The following is a 16080-nucleotide window of genomic DNA, read 5'->3' as shown; positions in this document are numbered from 1 at the left end:
CACAAATAGTTTTAACTACCTTATTAGAATCCAGAACATTGTGACATTGACTGGAATCGAAAGTTTAAGATACGTAGGCTCAAGACCACAATTATCTGCCCCTCACCCGATTAACATAATTTGACACTGTTTTGCGATAAATTGATAGTTTTCAGCGTAAATATTCGAAAAATATTGCATGTGGAACTGTGTTAAATGTTGTTGTTTCTAGCCTTATTCAGTATTGATCTCAGGGTAATGTAATTCTATTCTAATAGAAACAAAATGTTTCAAGGTGTTTTAAATGCCTGATATAACATTGATATTGAGCGGACATCGACTAAATGACTAAGTTAGTAAAAATATGTTCATAATTATATCAGAACATCGACTAAATGACTTTCCTTAAGTATACAAGCACAACACTACAAAAAAGCCACACTGTTGCATCCATCATGCAGCGTGCTATGAAAGTTAGTTAAAACATGTTCATAATTATATCAGTACATAACAGGATTAACTGGTGTTGGTTAAAACAGTGCAACTATCCAATCATTAGTAAAAAAGTAACTAGGAAGAAGTAATTCTTATACAATATAGCACTTGAAATATTCACTTTATTTAATTGTTTATTTTTTCATTACAAGTGCACACTTGAATGGATCTCGTGATCATGAGAAGATGCACTCGTGTGAATTTGATAAGGATTTTAAAGACCCACAAGGCAAGAAAAGAAATGCGCTTCAAGTTTCAACATTCAACCACTTCCAAACAATTCAGTAAATAAGCTACTGTTGATAGAAATGGGTGTGTTATTCTTCATTTTTTGTAAAAGCATATCGTTAGTGATATTATTGTATCTATTTACTGTCATATATGAACACGTTTTATATAAATAACAATATCATTAACATGTACTATTGTATTAAAAATATTTTTTTTATAGATTAATCTATAATCTGGTAATAAGTTCCTAGATTAAAAATCTAGGCATTGGATAAAAAGTGCTGAAGATAGAAATGTCCCGCCAAAGAGGTACTGTGTCTGAGCCACACCAGCATTATCTTCAACGATGTTCAGGCTGTGTGTTTGCCGCAGTCACAGACCCTGATACTTAGTCAACCCTTGCAGGGGAATATGTTTCTTAAGTCCATATAGGACAAGGTCTACACTTTCTTTCTGAAAAATCGAAAAGATAAAATTGCCAGACTCATAAATTAAATTTTTTAAAGTGAAATGGAAGACACCCGGGATACTTGTAAACATATTGACCGGTAAGGTTTACTTTTACTTTCAGCATGTTTAATGCTGGTAAATCGGAATATATTATAAAAAGATTCTTCAGCTGCATTTCATTGAATGGCCACAAGTTTCTTCAAAGATAAAAGAAACCTTGGCTGAGAAAATGATTCAGGAAGTGATATTAACTTTATGGAACACTTCAATAATGCTTTTTGTCCTTGACAAGACCTAATCGCCTCGTTACGAAACATGTATATAGCGTTGCTTCAAACAAGCTATTATGATAAATTTTGAATGAATTCCGCCTGGTTTTCCATAGGCTGTCTTCTTGTCCCGTATAAACAACTAATACAGTGGCATTTGAATAGTAAAGAGAACAATTTGCATGGACACATCACAAACCAGTAGCAATACAATTATCTTTCATAGACTAAGATACTGTCTGAACTATTAGAATTTCACCATCGATACACCATATGTATATACTTTTACTATGATACACGATGTGGATGGAGTTAGTACCATTTACCGATTGTACGATATACGAACCTTATATGATCTGCTTGCACATACTTACTTCGATCGGTATGTAGATCAGGTGAAAACTTTCAAAAATATCTCAAAAAAATGGCGTCGATGTGCAATTTTGGTTACACTTGTGGTGAAGTTTAGTGAGTCTAGAAATATTGAACATTATTTCAGAAATTACGTTAACGGATTACATTCTTGGTATGCCCTGTGTGTATGTCAGTGCTCAGTTTCTATAACGGTGGTTCCAATACTTGTCTCAGGATTGAGGTAGATTAAAGCCTTCTCAGCATTTCTTCAATGTTATATGTATAATATGTGTTTCATAAAATAAGTTTATGTTTAAATCCAAATTAATGTACCGTCGTAAAATAGCTAGTTTGCCAATTTATCTAAGTTAACCTATGTTGAAAAATACTATTTGTTCAAAAGGATACCTCAACAATATGTTCATTGTTCATGTTAATACATATGAAGGGCATGCATGCCCTGTTTTCCCTCAACTCTTTCTTGTGAATATTCTTTTTACCCAGATGCATGTTGTTATAACCTCTAAAGGTAAAGTATTGATACTGGTAAGCCATTTTTGTTATTATCTTATTCAAAGTGGTTTTAATTGCAGAGTTTACGAAATTTAAATTAAGTAGTCAAACATTTCTGTACAATTTCTAGTGTTTTCGTGTATATTTGTTAACGTTATTTGTATTGTAATTATATCTTAGTTAGGCAATTGTCCGTTTAAACAATTCCAATAGCAATTCCCAAGCCCTTAAAAGTAAGATGGTGTTATTTCTAGACAAGAAACAAATGATATTTATCATAACTTTTTGAAGTGCACACGAATATTTATTAAAAGATTATAAAAGAATGTATTAATGTATATTGATGCTCTAACATTGTACTGTTATGACTTTGAAACACTTTCGTCCTCCTTTTTTTAAAAAATGCTTCATTTGTTTTGTATTGTATTCGTTCTCTGAAAAAATGTATGTATACTGTGGATATATTTGCAACAATCTGCGTTAAATTGTAGAGAGTTTAAAATGCTGTTATGATTCGATGTTGTATTTTAAGCTCGATATATTTGCAAGCATCTGCGATTATTTGTAAAGAGGATGCGAACAGTACAGGATGTACGAAAACGGACAAAATATAACAGGACGGAAACCGGATTTTGTTTCTTTCAATGGAAGCGAGACAAAACATTGTTTTATGCCGTTTAAGTGTGAAACTGTATGTCAATAGTTGCTTGAAAAGGCCTTAATCCATACCGGGACTCCACCTTTAGGTAACTATACACACTAAGTAGGCTCCATTATGTACCAATTAATAATTCCCTAGAGAGGGGTTGGTTAGGAAAAGAAGGGTACTCAGTTCAAAGAATATAGAGTTCACAGAAAAGAGACGATTATAAAGTATTGCTCCTGACTCCTCTTTCAAATGTATGGTTTGATATGATATGGTACTATCAAATTGATATCTTAGCTAAACCTATTACAAATTTACAAAGCTACATAATGCTTCAAACATTTAAGACAGTTTGTTATTGAATGAAACGCCTACTTTTTGTTAAAGTTTAAATCGAATGTACTTCACGGGCTTTCTTTGAGATTCAATTTAAATGCATTAGTCATACTACGCAATGGGGTGATTTTTTTAATTGTATTTTTAAAAACCCAGATGATATATTAATTGGTTACTTTCAAAATTGTATATGTACCAATATAGTTTTCAACAATATGATAAGTCGTTAACTATACTTGACTTGAAAACCCGAGATAATAGTTAACCAAAGTAATTCTTGAATTGATTTGTATGAGTAAAACATTCCGTAGAAGGCCATTTTCCCATACGTTTACGAATCATTATCAGTATCTGTGTCCATAAAACAAAATATTGTTCAAGCAGAAAACAAGACTAATTTTGATGCAAAACATCGAAGACGTCACGAATATGTTTGAAACATGACTAAGAGGAAGCATATGCATTAAATCAGAACACCAATGTTGTGCAAAAAGCTACAGAAACAAGCTAAGTAGCAATTGTTTTAACATAATCATATCATGTTTGAAGTATCTCTACCAAGTTCGAGACCTCTAGCCTAAGCGTTTATCAGGTATTGGTCTGAAATAAATTTTCAACTGAAGGTGATTTCAAGGTTACCACAACATTCGACAATTTATCTTAGCGACCCGCCACTGAATCGAAATGTCTATTTATAATAGAAGGTTAAAATATACGTGATGTTGATTTTTTTACACCAATGTTAGAAACCATCTTAGAATTGAAGCAGTGATATTTTAATGCACTTTTTCTCAACTAAGATGTACATACGTATATGTATACATATCTTTACATCTCTTTTTCAGAAAATATTATTTCAAATCAATTTAATTTACCTTTATTTTTTCACAAATATACAATATACAAAATAAAATAAGGTTCATTTAAAGTCGGGTATATGATAACAAGAAAACATAGGTGCAGATAGCGAAACAAGTATTTACATTAGATGTTTCTTATTATATTCATGCATACAATTTATATAAAATAAAGATGGAGTTGAGCGCTGAAAACAGTGATAACATAAACTAGTATTCTCTGCTGTAAGGGCAATCCATACGCGCACGGTACCGCTAGCTGATATACCACTGTAAAATGGATAGTTCTTTCAAGAGGTTAACTTAAAATAAATATCATATACAGTTAAAGAGCAAAATTGTAAGTTACATTATATACATGGGAAATATTTTTGGAAAGTGTTACTAAGAGAATGTATTGTATATATCATTTTATGTAAATACAACATACTACTAGATATTACCAGAAGAAGTAGCGTACAAAAGAATGGTTTCTGCCATGATTAGGTCAATCCCTAGCCACAGGTAACCCCCAAGCCTCCGCTCGGCCACTGTTCTGACAATATCAGCACCTACCTCTCTGTAAAAATGTTACTATGTTGGTATATGTTATACATCCCTCCAACACAATATAGTATGAATCCCAGCTGCACCAATCCCTTTCATATAACATATTGTTTAAACTTATAAACATTAAAGAGTTTTCCGGTTATTCTGTTTTCCGGTAATGCCACCGACCCCTTTCACCACAAGTTTTTCGTGTGAGTAAACTCAAACCGCAAGTATCGTAACTGAAATTCCTGCGATTTGATTGGCTGACGGGTAATCGTGTGCGCAATGTTATTGTTGGGTAACGTATAGATCTTGCATGATTTTATTGATAGTGTTATATGTAATGAATTGTCATTGACATTTCTGGTTTATCCATCTATTAAAAATCAGATTGTTTTAAATAAGAAAAACATCCTTCGAAACGTTTTTCCTGAGCTTTGAAGAATCGGGTCCTAAGGTTCGTAAACCAAGGTTTAAAAAACCCCGTAACCTACGAGTTTAAGGACGAGTCATTAAATACCCATTAAATGTGTCCAAAGTGTCTTATAACAGTACAAGATGAACGTTGTTTTGGTATCTTGATGTTTCTTTTTTCTTTTATCAGTTTATACGATTGTTTGTTTATAAGGGGTGTTTTTAAACATATTTTATATTTTTATTGACAATACTAATGTTGGCTTGTCCATTTTGATCACGAGTCCCTCACCGTATCCATATTTGCTTCTGTACATGCCAAACCAGTGAGCGATTTTGAGCAGTTTGTATTCAAACGAAGAATAATTATAAAGTGTGAGCATTTTTACTCGTAATTGACCCTTTTTAAATACCCCTCAAACATTCTGACCTTGTCAATTTGAGCAAGAGAACATGTCTGTTTGGAGTATGGTTAAATAGTATTATTCTCCAAGGTATTCAACATGCGATTCGTTTATAACATATATTTTGATGAGCATATCAACAATTGCAACTCTTGACTTTCTAAGTATCTAATTAACCACAAAAGCCAGGTGACAGGTGTTTACGGAGATCCCAATCTTCTAATACCAGGTATGATGTTTTTGAAATGACTAACTGAATGAAATATATTTTTGAGTCCACTTGGTTGATACATATCTTTATAATGCAAGTAACCATACCATAAACATCAACATGGTGCCACAAACTACATGGACAGCATTTGTCAGACCTCTTATACGTTAGTTTTGCTTTCCAATTAAATGTCTTTAATGACTAGATTTAACAGCGATTTTGTTCTCGATTTAGTGAGTGTCGAATATATTGTAGGGAACTTTTTTTGACAATCACACAAAGTAAAAAGACGTTGTAGGATTTTTTTTGCATTTATTAGAAGGAGTATATATTTTATCAGTTTTATCTGTACCGTTGTCAATACCGAAAAAGACAGTTTAGACAGATTATTAACAAAACATACATACATTATGTCCATGAGTGTACATATATCAAAATGTATACATTCACAAGTGAACAAGAAATCAAAACAAAAATCACAATCTATTAAAAAAGCGAAAAATCATTGGCGAATTACAAAATCAAAATATTTGTAAATATAGATAAGTATATTTATTTAAAAGTATGCGATAGCAAGAGGACAGTGCGTTCAACAGTTTACTTTGTAGGTGTGCATATTTTAATCTATTCATAATCGTAATAGAACACATTTCTTAATTTGAAAGCATAATAATACACATGGCTACATTTCCTGAAATATTATTGGATATAAAGGCTTTAATACAAATAATTAAACTTACACGTTGGTCATTAATTGTATAACATACGTAAAATATCACGTTTGAAGCATTATGTCATTAAATCTTTACATTTTAGTTCAATAACAATAAGCAGTATTAATTATCTTTTTTGTATCGATGGAAAATGTAGGGGATGAAATACATAGCCTTTTGTAATTAAACAATACACTAATACATTAATATAAGCGTGTGTTTTTTTTTTGCATACAGGTTTTGCTAAGCTGAATGAAAACAAATAATATAACATATATATGAGACGGAAATAATATAATGCTCACATTTATTAGAATGACGCGAACATATTATTTAGGCTAAGAACACTATAAAATGTCATACTTTCAATTTTATGTACGTATTTCAGACTCTTCAAAACTTAAGCTTTGCTGCCTTAAAGTTAAAGTTGAGTGATATCTGACATTAGCTGAGTGTCGTATATGGGATTCTCCATGGCGTTTACTGTTGATGCTTCCTAATCCCCAGCGACGCCCGATGAAGAATTGTATTGGCTCTCAGGGTTCTCGAAGATCGGATCTTTCGTCTCCCCAAGCCTTTCGAATGAAACAGCTCCTTAAATAAACAAATGTAAATTAACGCATTTAACGCATTTTGTTTTACAATACGAGCATTAAACATATAAAGCTAAGCGATACAATAGTTTCCACTATATTTCTGAAATTCAAGCAATTGGATATTTTGAACCACAAAATGAGGCATTAACGAATGATAACATAAGTTTATTTTAATACATTTCATACGACTTTACCCACAAAAAGTGTATAAAGAAAGACAAAAACATAAACAAATTGTCAAACACAATAGTTTTAATGTACGTGAATTTAGCGACAGCAGCAGAAGCAGCTACAACAGCAATAGTTGTAGTAATAGTACATTTGATCGTCACTTAATGAACATTCAAAGCCGTTTAGCATACACAACACATAAAAGGGAGGAACATTTTCAGTAGAGAAATACAATTAAGTCATTGACTTGTTTTTCTGAAATAATGGTTAATTTCTAAGTTCTTGATCATGGCTTATATTGCTCATTTGCTATTGTCTGTGATTTTGTGTTCTATGTCTTTGGCGTTTGCCCAGTGCCGCTAAACCGGGTTTATGTTTAAACTTTTTGTTACTGAGCTAGTTTCTGTAGCTTTTTGCATAAATATTATTCCTATGGATTCCATTTTGTTGTTTTTAATTTACTCTGATCCATGGGACTTTTATGTGTGTGTTTCCTGGTGTGTTGTTGGTATCTCTACCAAGTTCGAGACCTCTAGCCTAAGCGTTTATCAGGTATTGGTCGGAAATCAATTTTCAACTGAAGGTGATTTCAAGGTTACCACAACAATCGACAATTTATCTTAGCGACTCGCCACTGAATCGAAATGTCTATTTATAATAGAAGGTTAAAATATATGTGATGTTGATTTTTTTACACCAATATTAGAAACCATCTTAGAATTGAAGCAGTGATATTTTAATGCACTTTTTCTCAACTAAGATGTACATATGTACATACGAATATGTAAACATATCTTTACATCTCTTTTTCAGTAAATATTATTTCAGTTCAGTTTAATTTACCTTTATTTTTTCACAAATATACAATATACAAAATAAAATAAGGTTCATTTAAAGTCGGGTATATGATAACAAGAAAACATAGGTGCAGATAGCGAAACAAGTATTTACATAAGATGTTTCTTATTATATTCATGCATACAATTTACATAAAAGAAAGATGGAGTTGAGCGCTAAGAACAGTGATAACATAAACTAGTATTCCCGGCTGTAAGAACAATCCATACGCGCACGGTTCCGCTAGCTGATATACCACTGTAAAATGGTTAGTTCTTTCAAGAAATTAACTTAAAATAAATATCATATACAGTTATGGTATATTTAATTATCATAATTTTAGAAAATGGGAACAAACCAGAACATGATCTGCCGTCGCTGGATAAGCTATAGCCGCTTCTACAGGAGCACCTAAACGAACCGTGTGTGTTGATACATGTGTGGTGACATCTCGCTGTGCCAGAACTACACTCGTTTATATCTGAAATGTTATACAATAATGTATTTTGATTAATTGGTTAAGTGATTGAAATACGTATAGCGTAGTTAATCTAATTATGTTAATTTTCCAAAACTAAGCTATGTACATATTATTAAATATTTACAAGCTATGTACTATATAGATTTCTACAGAGATATACTTCCACTTAAACTTTGAGCTGATTGCAGCAAATAAATTTGTACCTGAACATTTTGTCCCGGAAAATCCAGTTCGACAACTGCACGTGTCTGGGGCTCTACATGTTCCGCCATTTGGGCAACTGATCGATCCGAAACAGATTGCTGAAAGGGAGGAAAATATTGGTTACCTCTCAAATAAACCTAAAGTGATATAAATTAATTACATAAAATCCATGGTTTTAAGAAAATCTCGTATGCAAATTGTATTTCAAAATTATTTGCAATTAAAACGTTTAAGTCAATAGTTTAATGATTTGTGGTTATAAAACACAATTTAGTTGTATTACATTACATAACTTAACGAAAAAAAAAATGTTTTGACCTATTTGTTTATATATTTTTCATTGCGATAAAACAATGACGTCATACTTTGGTCTATCAAGATCAGGTAATCATACTTACGATTAAAGTCGGACTATACAAACCTAATGAATTGTGACAATCTTACAATAAATGTTTTTCTCGAAATGCAAAAGGACTGTTTTCGGAAGGATAATTTCGATAAGTTAAATCTTCCCGAGACTTGTATCGAAAAATGTTGAATGGTTTAACAATAACATACGTTGAGCGCAATTCGACCCCTGATATCCGGTACAACACTCTCTTCGATTGCACTGCTTGTAGCAGGTATCTAAAGCCGATCTGTCATAAAACAGAAAAAAATAAAATCTACCAGTGAAGCCAAAAAGCTAAGCATTTAATCTTGACCTAAAGTTATATATTCAAGACCACAAGACACACATCGACTGACTAAACGGCAAAAGACGAAACAAAAAGAAAACAAAGAGTAGAACAAATTTAGTTTTTTTTTTTTAGAAAAGGCATTTAATGTGAACGTATATGCCTTTGATATCTGTTCAAACTAATTACATCTGTATTCAAGTGATTTAGCTTAGCCTGTGGCTGTTGCTTTATTTGGCCAATATGTGAATACATTGTTAACCGTTAAACAGGAACTTTGTTTATGTGCATGCTACTTGGCTCGTCGCCATCTTAACATTCCTTCATTGTAATTTGGGTATTTGAATGCCTGGTGACAGTTTATTATTTGGATATGATATGAAAGGAGAGGATGTGAAGAAAAAGATTTGTTGTCAAGTTGTTATTACTTTATCTATAGTGTGCTTTGGTCATTTATTTTACATATAAGAAATCAGTTCTTAATTCCTTTTCCAACAATACCAATATAATTTGGGTTCACCACACATCAAAGTTAAGCATTATTGCAAATGATATAGTTGATGACAAACTAAATTATATTTCGGATTTTGATGTAATTAAACGTCAATTTTATCCTGTTATTTGCTCACATACGGTCCAATAACATTTTTGTTAATAAGGAAAGAAGACCACGTGATGTTTATTTACAGTAGGTGATCATGTGACCATACTGTGACAAATACTGCTTCAGAATCAAATCAATAGATTGAGAACAACCGACCTCAACATCAACGTACCCTGAAAATTCCATCAATCTGCAGGATAAACACAGTGGCAAAGAGAATCTGCCAGAAAATATACATATAGCACAAAGGTCATGAGCACTTACCCACCACCAAATGCTGAAATGTGCAGCATTGAACGATAGTGAAATCCATTTCTGTTGTGAATGACAAAATCTCACTTACAACAGAAATGAACTCTGTCTTAGCCGGTGAAGCCTATCACGATATTTTTAATACCTCAATGAATTAAATCCATTGAACATTTCGCGATTGTTTGGTAACATTCGTGATCTTGAACCATGACATGTGTGGTCTATGACTAATCAAAGTTAATCCACATTTTTATGTTTATAATTGATATTGACGTATTTAGAAACAACTGCTTTGACTATAAAGGTATTAAAAGAAATGGACAGTTTTGGAAACTTTTTAGGGGCGCATTTAAACATTTTACCTTATTTTCCAACGTCAATAGGGACAAAATAGTTGTCCTCATTATTTTTAAAGATACTTTCTAATCTTAGGGTATTTTATAGTGTTTTGATAAAAAAAATACATGTTGAATATAATACACGGTTAGTTTCGTGGATGGAGAAATCTTTTCTGGCTAGGCTGCAGATAAATTCCTCCGCCTTGCCAGATAAACTTTCGGTATTCACGGTACTAACCGCGTAGTCTCTATGTATCTTTTAAAGAGCATAGCAATGTGATACGTTATAACATAACCTTAATTTAATAAAATACTCACAAAAAGAAAAATTCAAACAAAAATCATATTTTGAACAATTTTTCTTTCTGTCGAAACGTGCCGCTCAAAGTCATAGCGTGAATAAGAAGTGTTCAAGAGACCTAAAGCAAACAGTTGTTGTCGTTTTTGTTAATATAACCAAATACGCAGGTCAAAATTGCGTATGTGCCGTTAATAAATCATGACATACATATGAGCGAACAAGACATCCATCCACAACCGTGAGCTTGTTTAAAGACACACGGATAAAAGGTGGCATAAAACACAACAGAACTCGTTATGAATAAATATAAAGCACTTTTGAAAGATTAGTGAACAAGTGAGTTCAGTCATCAAAACATATGTGTCTGTATTCTTTATTGTTTTATTAAACCATACGTTATATCTGTAGTTATCTTTTAAAACTATTTTGCTACGGCAAAATAATGATTTTATGGTGTTTTAGAAATACTATATAAGATTATATATATTAAATTTTGATTCATTTGAAAGGAGTTGTTGTCATTATACATGTAAGTCTTAGATTTGAACCTCTTAAAACATCATTAAAGCATATTGATGTTGTATTGATCTTACAATTATTTGTCCTACGATAGTTATTGCGTTAGGCATTATAAGCTTTGTAAGAAGAACATAAAACGATGAACAAAATCAACACCGCCACTAACTCTCAATTAATCGTGAAATATCTACCTGTATCTTGTACATCTTGACCACCACAAGAAGCCACAACTTGTGTAGTAGGTAGTTTTACGGTAACAACTGTATGAACATGTATAGTACTGAGTACAATAACCGCCTTCACATCCACTGAAAGACAAGAATGCAAACTAATTTAATGGAACTCCGTGTTCAAATAATTGGTGAATAAGCGAATAATATCAACTATGTCCGATTAAGACTAGATTATATATAAACTATTTGTATTTATATATATAATCCAGAATTATTTCGGAGATTGTCATAAAACTATTCATGTCATAATCTATTTATTGAAATAAGCGTAGCGCATATATATTTGGATATGCATCTAATATGTAAACAAAAACAATATTTAACTTCACTTTAAAGTTTGATTTTGTGACTGGTCATGGACTTGAAATGCCAATGCATAAGTTTACCAGTTGGCACCTGATATGTCGACACTAAGGCGTAAAAATCCATTTTTGAGTAAAGGTTTAAGAGTGAGATTTTAGACGCATAAAGTTAATAGATACAAATGACGCTTTTATAACCACTACTAAACAATCCCTTTTCGAAATATTCTATACACATGAGATTAAGGAAAAATTTAAAATACTAAAGACCTGAACGGGATTGAACCTAGTACTTTTAACTCTTAGTCCGACATGTTTACCAGTTGCCAATACAATACAATGATCATTGAAACTTTTTTCTTAAAAATGTCATAAAGAATTATAACGAGACACACCTAGAATTGTTACAGTTTTGCTTTGTTAGTTAAGGTTTTATACTTATTTCCCATGTATGCATTAATCACAAGCCATACAACGTGTTAACGACAATTATGCATTTAATATACCTGCTGAAGAATTATAGTTCATGAACACCAATACGGAACATTCCATTAAACGAGCGACTTACTTCGAAAACAAACTACTTATTTAACAGAAAGCAGAACGTGTGCTTTGTCTGTTACAATCGATGTATCGCGTGAAAGTTTTTAAAAAAAGCTTACCGTATGTATAAAATACCAACACTACAAAGAAACAACACCGCTGCATACATTGTGCCGCGCTATATGAAGGAAAGAAAAACGTTTGTTCATATATAAGATTAGCTGGAGGAATGAAATATTTCATTAGTTTGTTTGCATCCAATCATTTTAAAGTGTAACAAGGAAGAATATTTTCCTATTTAATGTTACAATGGAACTATTTACGATATTGTAAACATGTATTATGGTTTCAGTATAAATGCACCGTTGTCTGGACTTCAATATCTGATTGGTAAGCGGTAGTAAACATCGTTACAAAAGACCGTGTCAGCTAAACTAGGATTATCAAGGTACACTAGGAAAATAAATAAACTGTTTTTCAGTCTAGAGCACGTAATGACTTTTAAACATGGAAGTAAATACGCTCAGTAAACCAAAATAAACGTTTTAATATGAAATGCTACTAAATAGACAAGGTTAATGATTTTAAAACATTTAGATGCATAGCTATTTCAAGACTAAATTAAGTTGTTAGTTTATTGTTCTTCGTTTATATATATTTGTTCTATGAAAAAACACAACAGAGTATATGATGTTTACTTTTTTACATAATAAATACCTTTTAAGGTTAAATGACAATTAATCAATGTCACATGTAATGATTTATGATGTTCTGAATATTTTTAATGTATCAATATTTATACGATTAGCTAGATAATGACGAAAGCTATAAAGATCTGTTAAACGCTGTAGTGTACCAGCCCATTCCCTGCCTTCAAAACAGTGCATGGTGAATGTTTAACTTGGTTTAAAACACGTAATAAAACCCTAATTATATAAAGAGTAGAATTATACACGGAATTTTAAGGGGGAAAATGCGCTTTATAAGTTCGTAATGCTACATTTAAAGCTCAACTGAACTCAATTCAACATATTTTTCCCCCATGGCTGGAGATATTTATAGTATATACAAACATTGAAAGACATAGAACATAAATAATAGTATATATATACAATAATAGTAGAGCCTAAAAATATAGCATATTGGTGTCAAAATATTTATACAAATATTGTAGGATATAGCTTAATATCTTAGTATAAATAAGAAGCTTTTATTCTACATGCAAATAAAATTAGACTATTTGGCTTTCATGATAGTAATGTCGTTTGTGATCCGCCGCTTGGATGCATAAATCTTGTCGAAACGAAATACAAGAGATTTGCAGCAGCGAGTTATGGTATACATAATATTGTCTATGTTAGAAAGATAACGTTAACATGGATTAATTGATAAGTGTAATACATAAATAGCGAAGCAGTTTTATATGAAATATGTTATTATTTTGACTGGTCATTCCAGCATAGACTAAACAGCACATTGTAAAACTTAGGTTTTACTAAAGAATAATTAGTATTTGTTTCAACAGCGTGTTAGAAAATTAAAACATAATTTCAAAAAATGACGTGTTGATCTATTTCCAGTTGTGGCTCGATTGGAGCCCCTAAAACCTTTAAACATCAGGTATGACTCAGACTGTCCCGAGAAGAAAGAATTTCACAAAAGTCGTGGTTGAAAGTTTCTTTTAGCTGGGTTGTTAAATTTGTTTTTTCGACTTGCATAGTTTTACATTCACAAAGCGCATGTGTCAGTTCTTCCTGGTATATCCTGTCACATTTAATGCAAGTTCTGGCTGCAAGCACATCTGATCTACACCATAATTTTGCTATAAATCTAACAGTCTCCCTGTATACTCTTTTACTTGAAACAGAGTATATTATAGAAGGTGAGACTACAGGATGGATGATTCGAAACAATATAAAGGCACAATCATGTGCGGTGCGATTTTCCCAGCAGTTGAATTATTTTATTGAGTTATTTACAACCCTTTTCCATGTCGTTTTGGGTGTTAAATTAAATGCTGCGGTAAGGTACTCATTAACTTAAGTATAAATTGCAAATTGTACTTAAGGAGTATTCTGCATATGTCTAGGATAAAACCAAGTTTAACAGACTTCCAAAAACATACAATAGTTTCTGATGAAAATCACTTTCGTTATACAATGTTGAGAAAAACTTAAAACTTTATACAAAAACATCAGTTTGAGTTTATCAGAGGCGGGTGAGTCCGAGCATGGATTCCGACATATCAGATATGACTTGCGATTGAAAACCTTGCACTTTCTTTGCCACAAAGTGTTGAAATCGATCGACTGTTTTTGTGTCAATAACGGTCATGTTATTCCATAATTCAGAGCCGTAAAGTGTTATCTTCTGGTATAAGCTGAATGGAAAGAGGGGACCTACTCTATGAGGATGGACACCCTACCGACTATAGATAATAGGGCATTTTTCGTTTTTTGAACACGTTGTGTTATGCCCGTATGTCCGTGCAGTTTTAAGTTTGAATCCTGCAGTATACCTAGATGAGTAGTGGATGTGACTTATTGAATGATACGCTCTCCGTACATAATAGGTATTTGAGTGACGCTGCGGCGTGGTGAAAATACTATAAATACATAAGATTTGTTGAAATTCACTTCTATGTTCCAACGTTGGCGATCCGAGTAGACTATATCGAACATACACTGGAGGTCGTTGGGAAAAAAAGCGACGAGTGATATATCGTCTGCAAATACGGGACTTCCAGAATTCACAGACAGAAGTTGTGCCCCGTGAATGGTACATGTATAACAAAGACGAAAGTACCCAGAACATTTAACATATGAGCTCTATCATAAATATTGCATGCGCTATTTACTTCTAAACTTAGTCTTCATAATATTTGCGACTTCTACAAGTATGAAATTTAATCAATTATCAAGTACAACATATCACATATATAGTTTATTTAAAAAATAAAATTGAAACGGATAAATTAACTGCTTGACATTGAAAATAGGTTTTGGGACATATTGAGGCTGACATTGGAGGCATACATATGACCAATGACTTTAACATATATTATCAATTGTATGACTATAATCGCTCAAAAAACGTAACTTTCAACGGAGTTGTTCCAATCAATCATTATGTAAAATTATATGAAGTGTTTATATAGCGACAATTATGCGCGTTTAGGGAACCTTTGACATTCAATTTGTTCACTCAAAGTATTAAGTCAACTAAATCATAGTAATGCAAAATATAAGCTTCGATTAATATAAATAAAACACAAAAGTTACACATGAATTATTTTCAGCTAATACGTTTCTCTTATGACACTAGTTTTGTTCATGAAGAATTTATTCAGATCGGCTTCTGTCAACAAAAAATCGCCATTTTGGGAGATTGTATATGACGGGTCGCGTGACCCAATACGGAATCAAACGGATTCCATTTCCGGTCCACCAAAGCCTCGACATCGGGATCGGTGTTGAGAAGCGTGGATTTCAGTAAACGTATTTGTCTTATAACTGTATTTTTTGTAAATATTGGTTATGCATATCTATTGTTGATATTTGACAACATTTGATGTTCAGCACAATTGAGTAAGAAGTTTTCGACATTTTTTTATGCAAGC

At 32.2% G+C, this 16080-nt stretch overlaps 1 protein-coding gene across 1 annotated transcript; it reads right to left on the bottom strand.

Moving 5' to 3' along the window:
• Positions 1 to 5988: 5988 nt before the first annotated feature.
• LOC128236196 (epidermal growth factor-like protein 8) lies at positions 5989 to 12740 on the bottom strand. The gene is made up of 6 exons (XM_052951086.1): positions 12581 to 12740; positions 11575 to 11691; positions 9251 to 9330; positions 8692 to 8790; positions 8366 to 8488; positions 5989 to 6997 (listed from the first exon to the last, which is right to left on the bottom strand). The coding sequence occupies exons 1-6, from the start codon at positions 12628 to 12630 to the stop codon at positions 6900 to 6902; spliced, it is 567 nt and encodes a 188-aa protein (XP_052807046.1). The 5' UTR covers positions 12631 to 12740; the 3' UTR covers positions 5989 to 6899.
• Between the last annotated feature and the right edge of the window lie 3340 nt (positions 12741 to 16080).

The sequence above is a fragment of the Mya arenaria genome, chromosome 5 (assembly GCF_026914265.1).
Source record: "Mya arenaria isolate MELC-2E11 chromosome 5, ASM2691426v1".
In the NCBI taxonomy this organism is placed as follows: domain Eukaryota; kingdom Metazoa; phylum Mollusca; class Bivalvia; order Myida; family Myidae; genus Mya; species Mya arenaria.
Note: the sequence above shows the minus strand (reverse complement) of the source record. Positions and strands in the feature narration are given on the sequence as shown.

Excerpts from the sequence above, each read along its gene's own strand:
- LOC128236196 (XM_052951086.1), bottom strand. The coding sequence starts at position 12,630 with ATGTATGCAGCGGTGTTGTTTCTTTGTAGTGTTGGTATTTTATACATA. Across the intron at positions 11,692-12,580 it reads GTTGGTATTTTATACATACG|TGGATGTGAAGGCGGTTATT; the intron begins GTAAGCTTTTTT and ends CTTGTCTTTCAG. Across the intron at positions 8,791-9,250 it reads GGGGTCGAATTGCGCTCAAC|CAATCTGTTTCGGATCGATC; the intron begins GTATGTTATTGT and ends CCTCCCTTTCAG.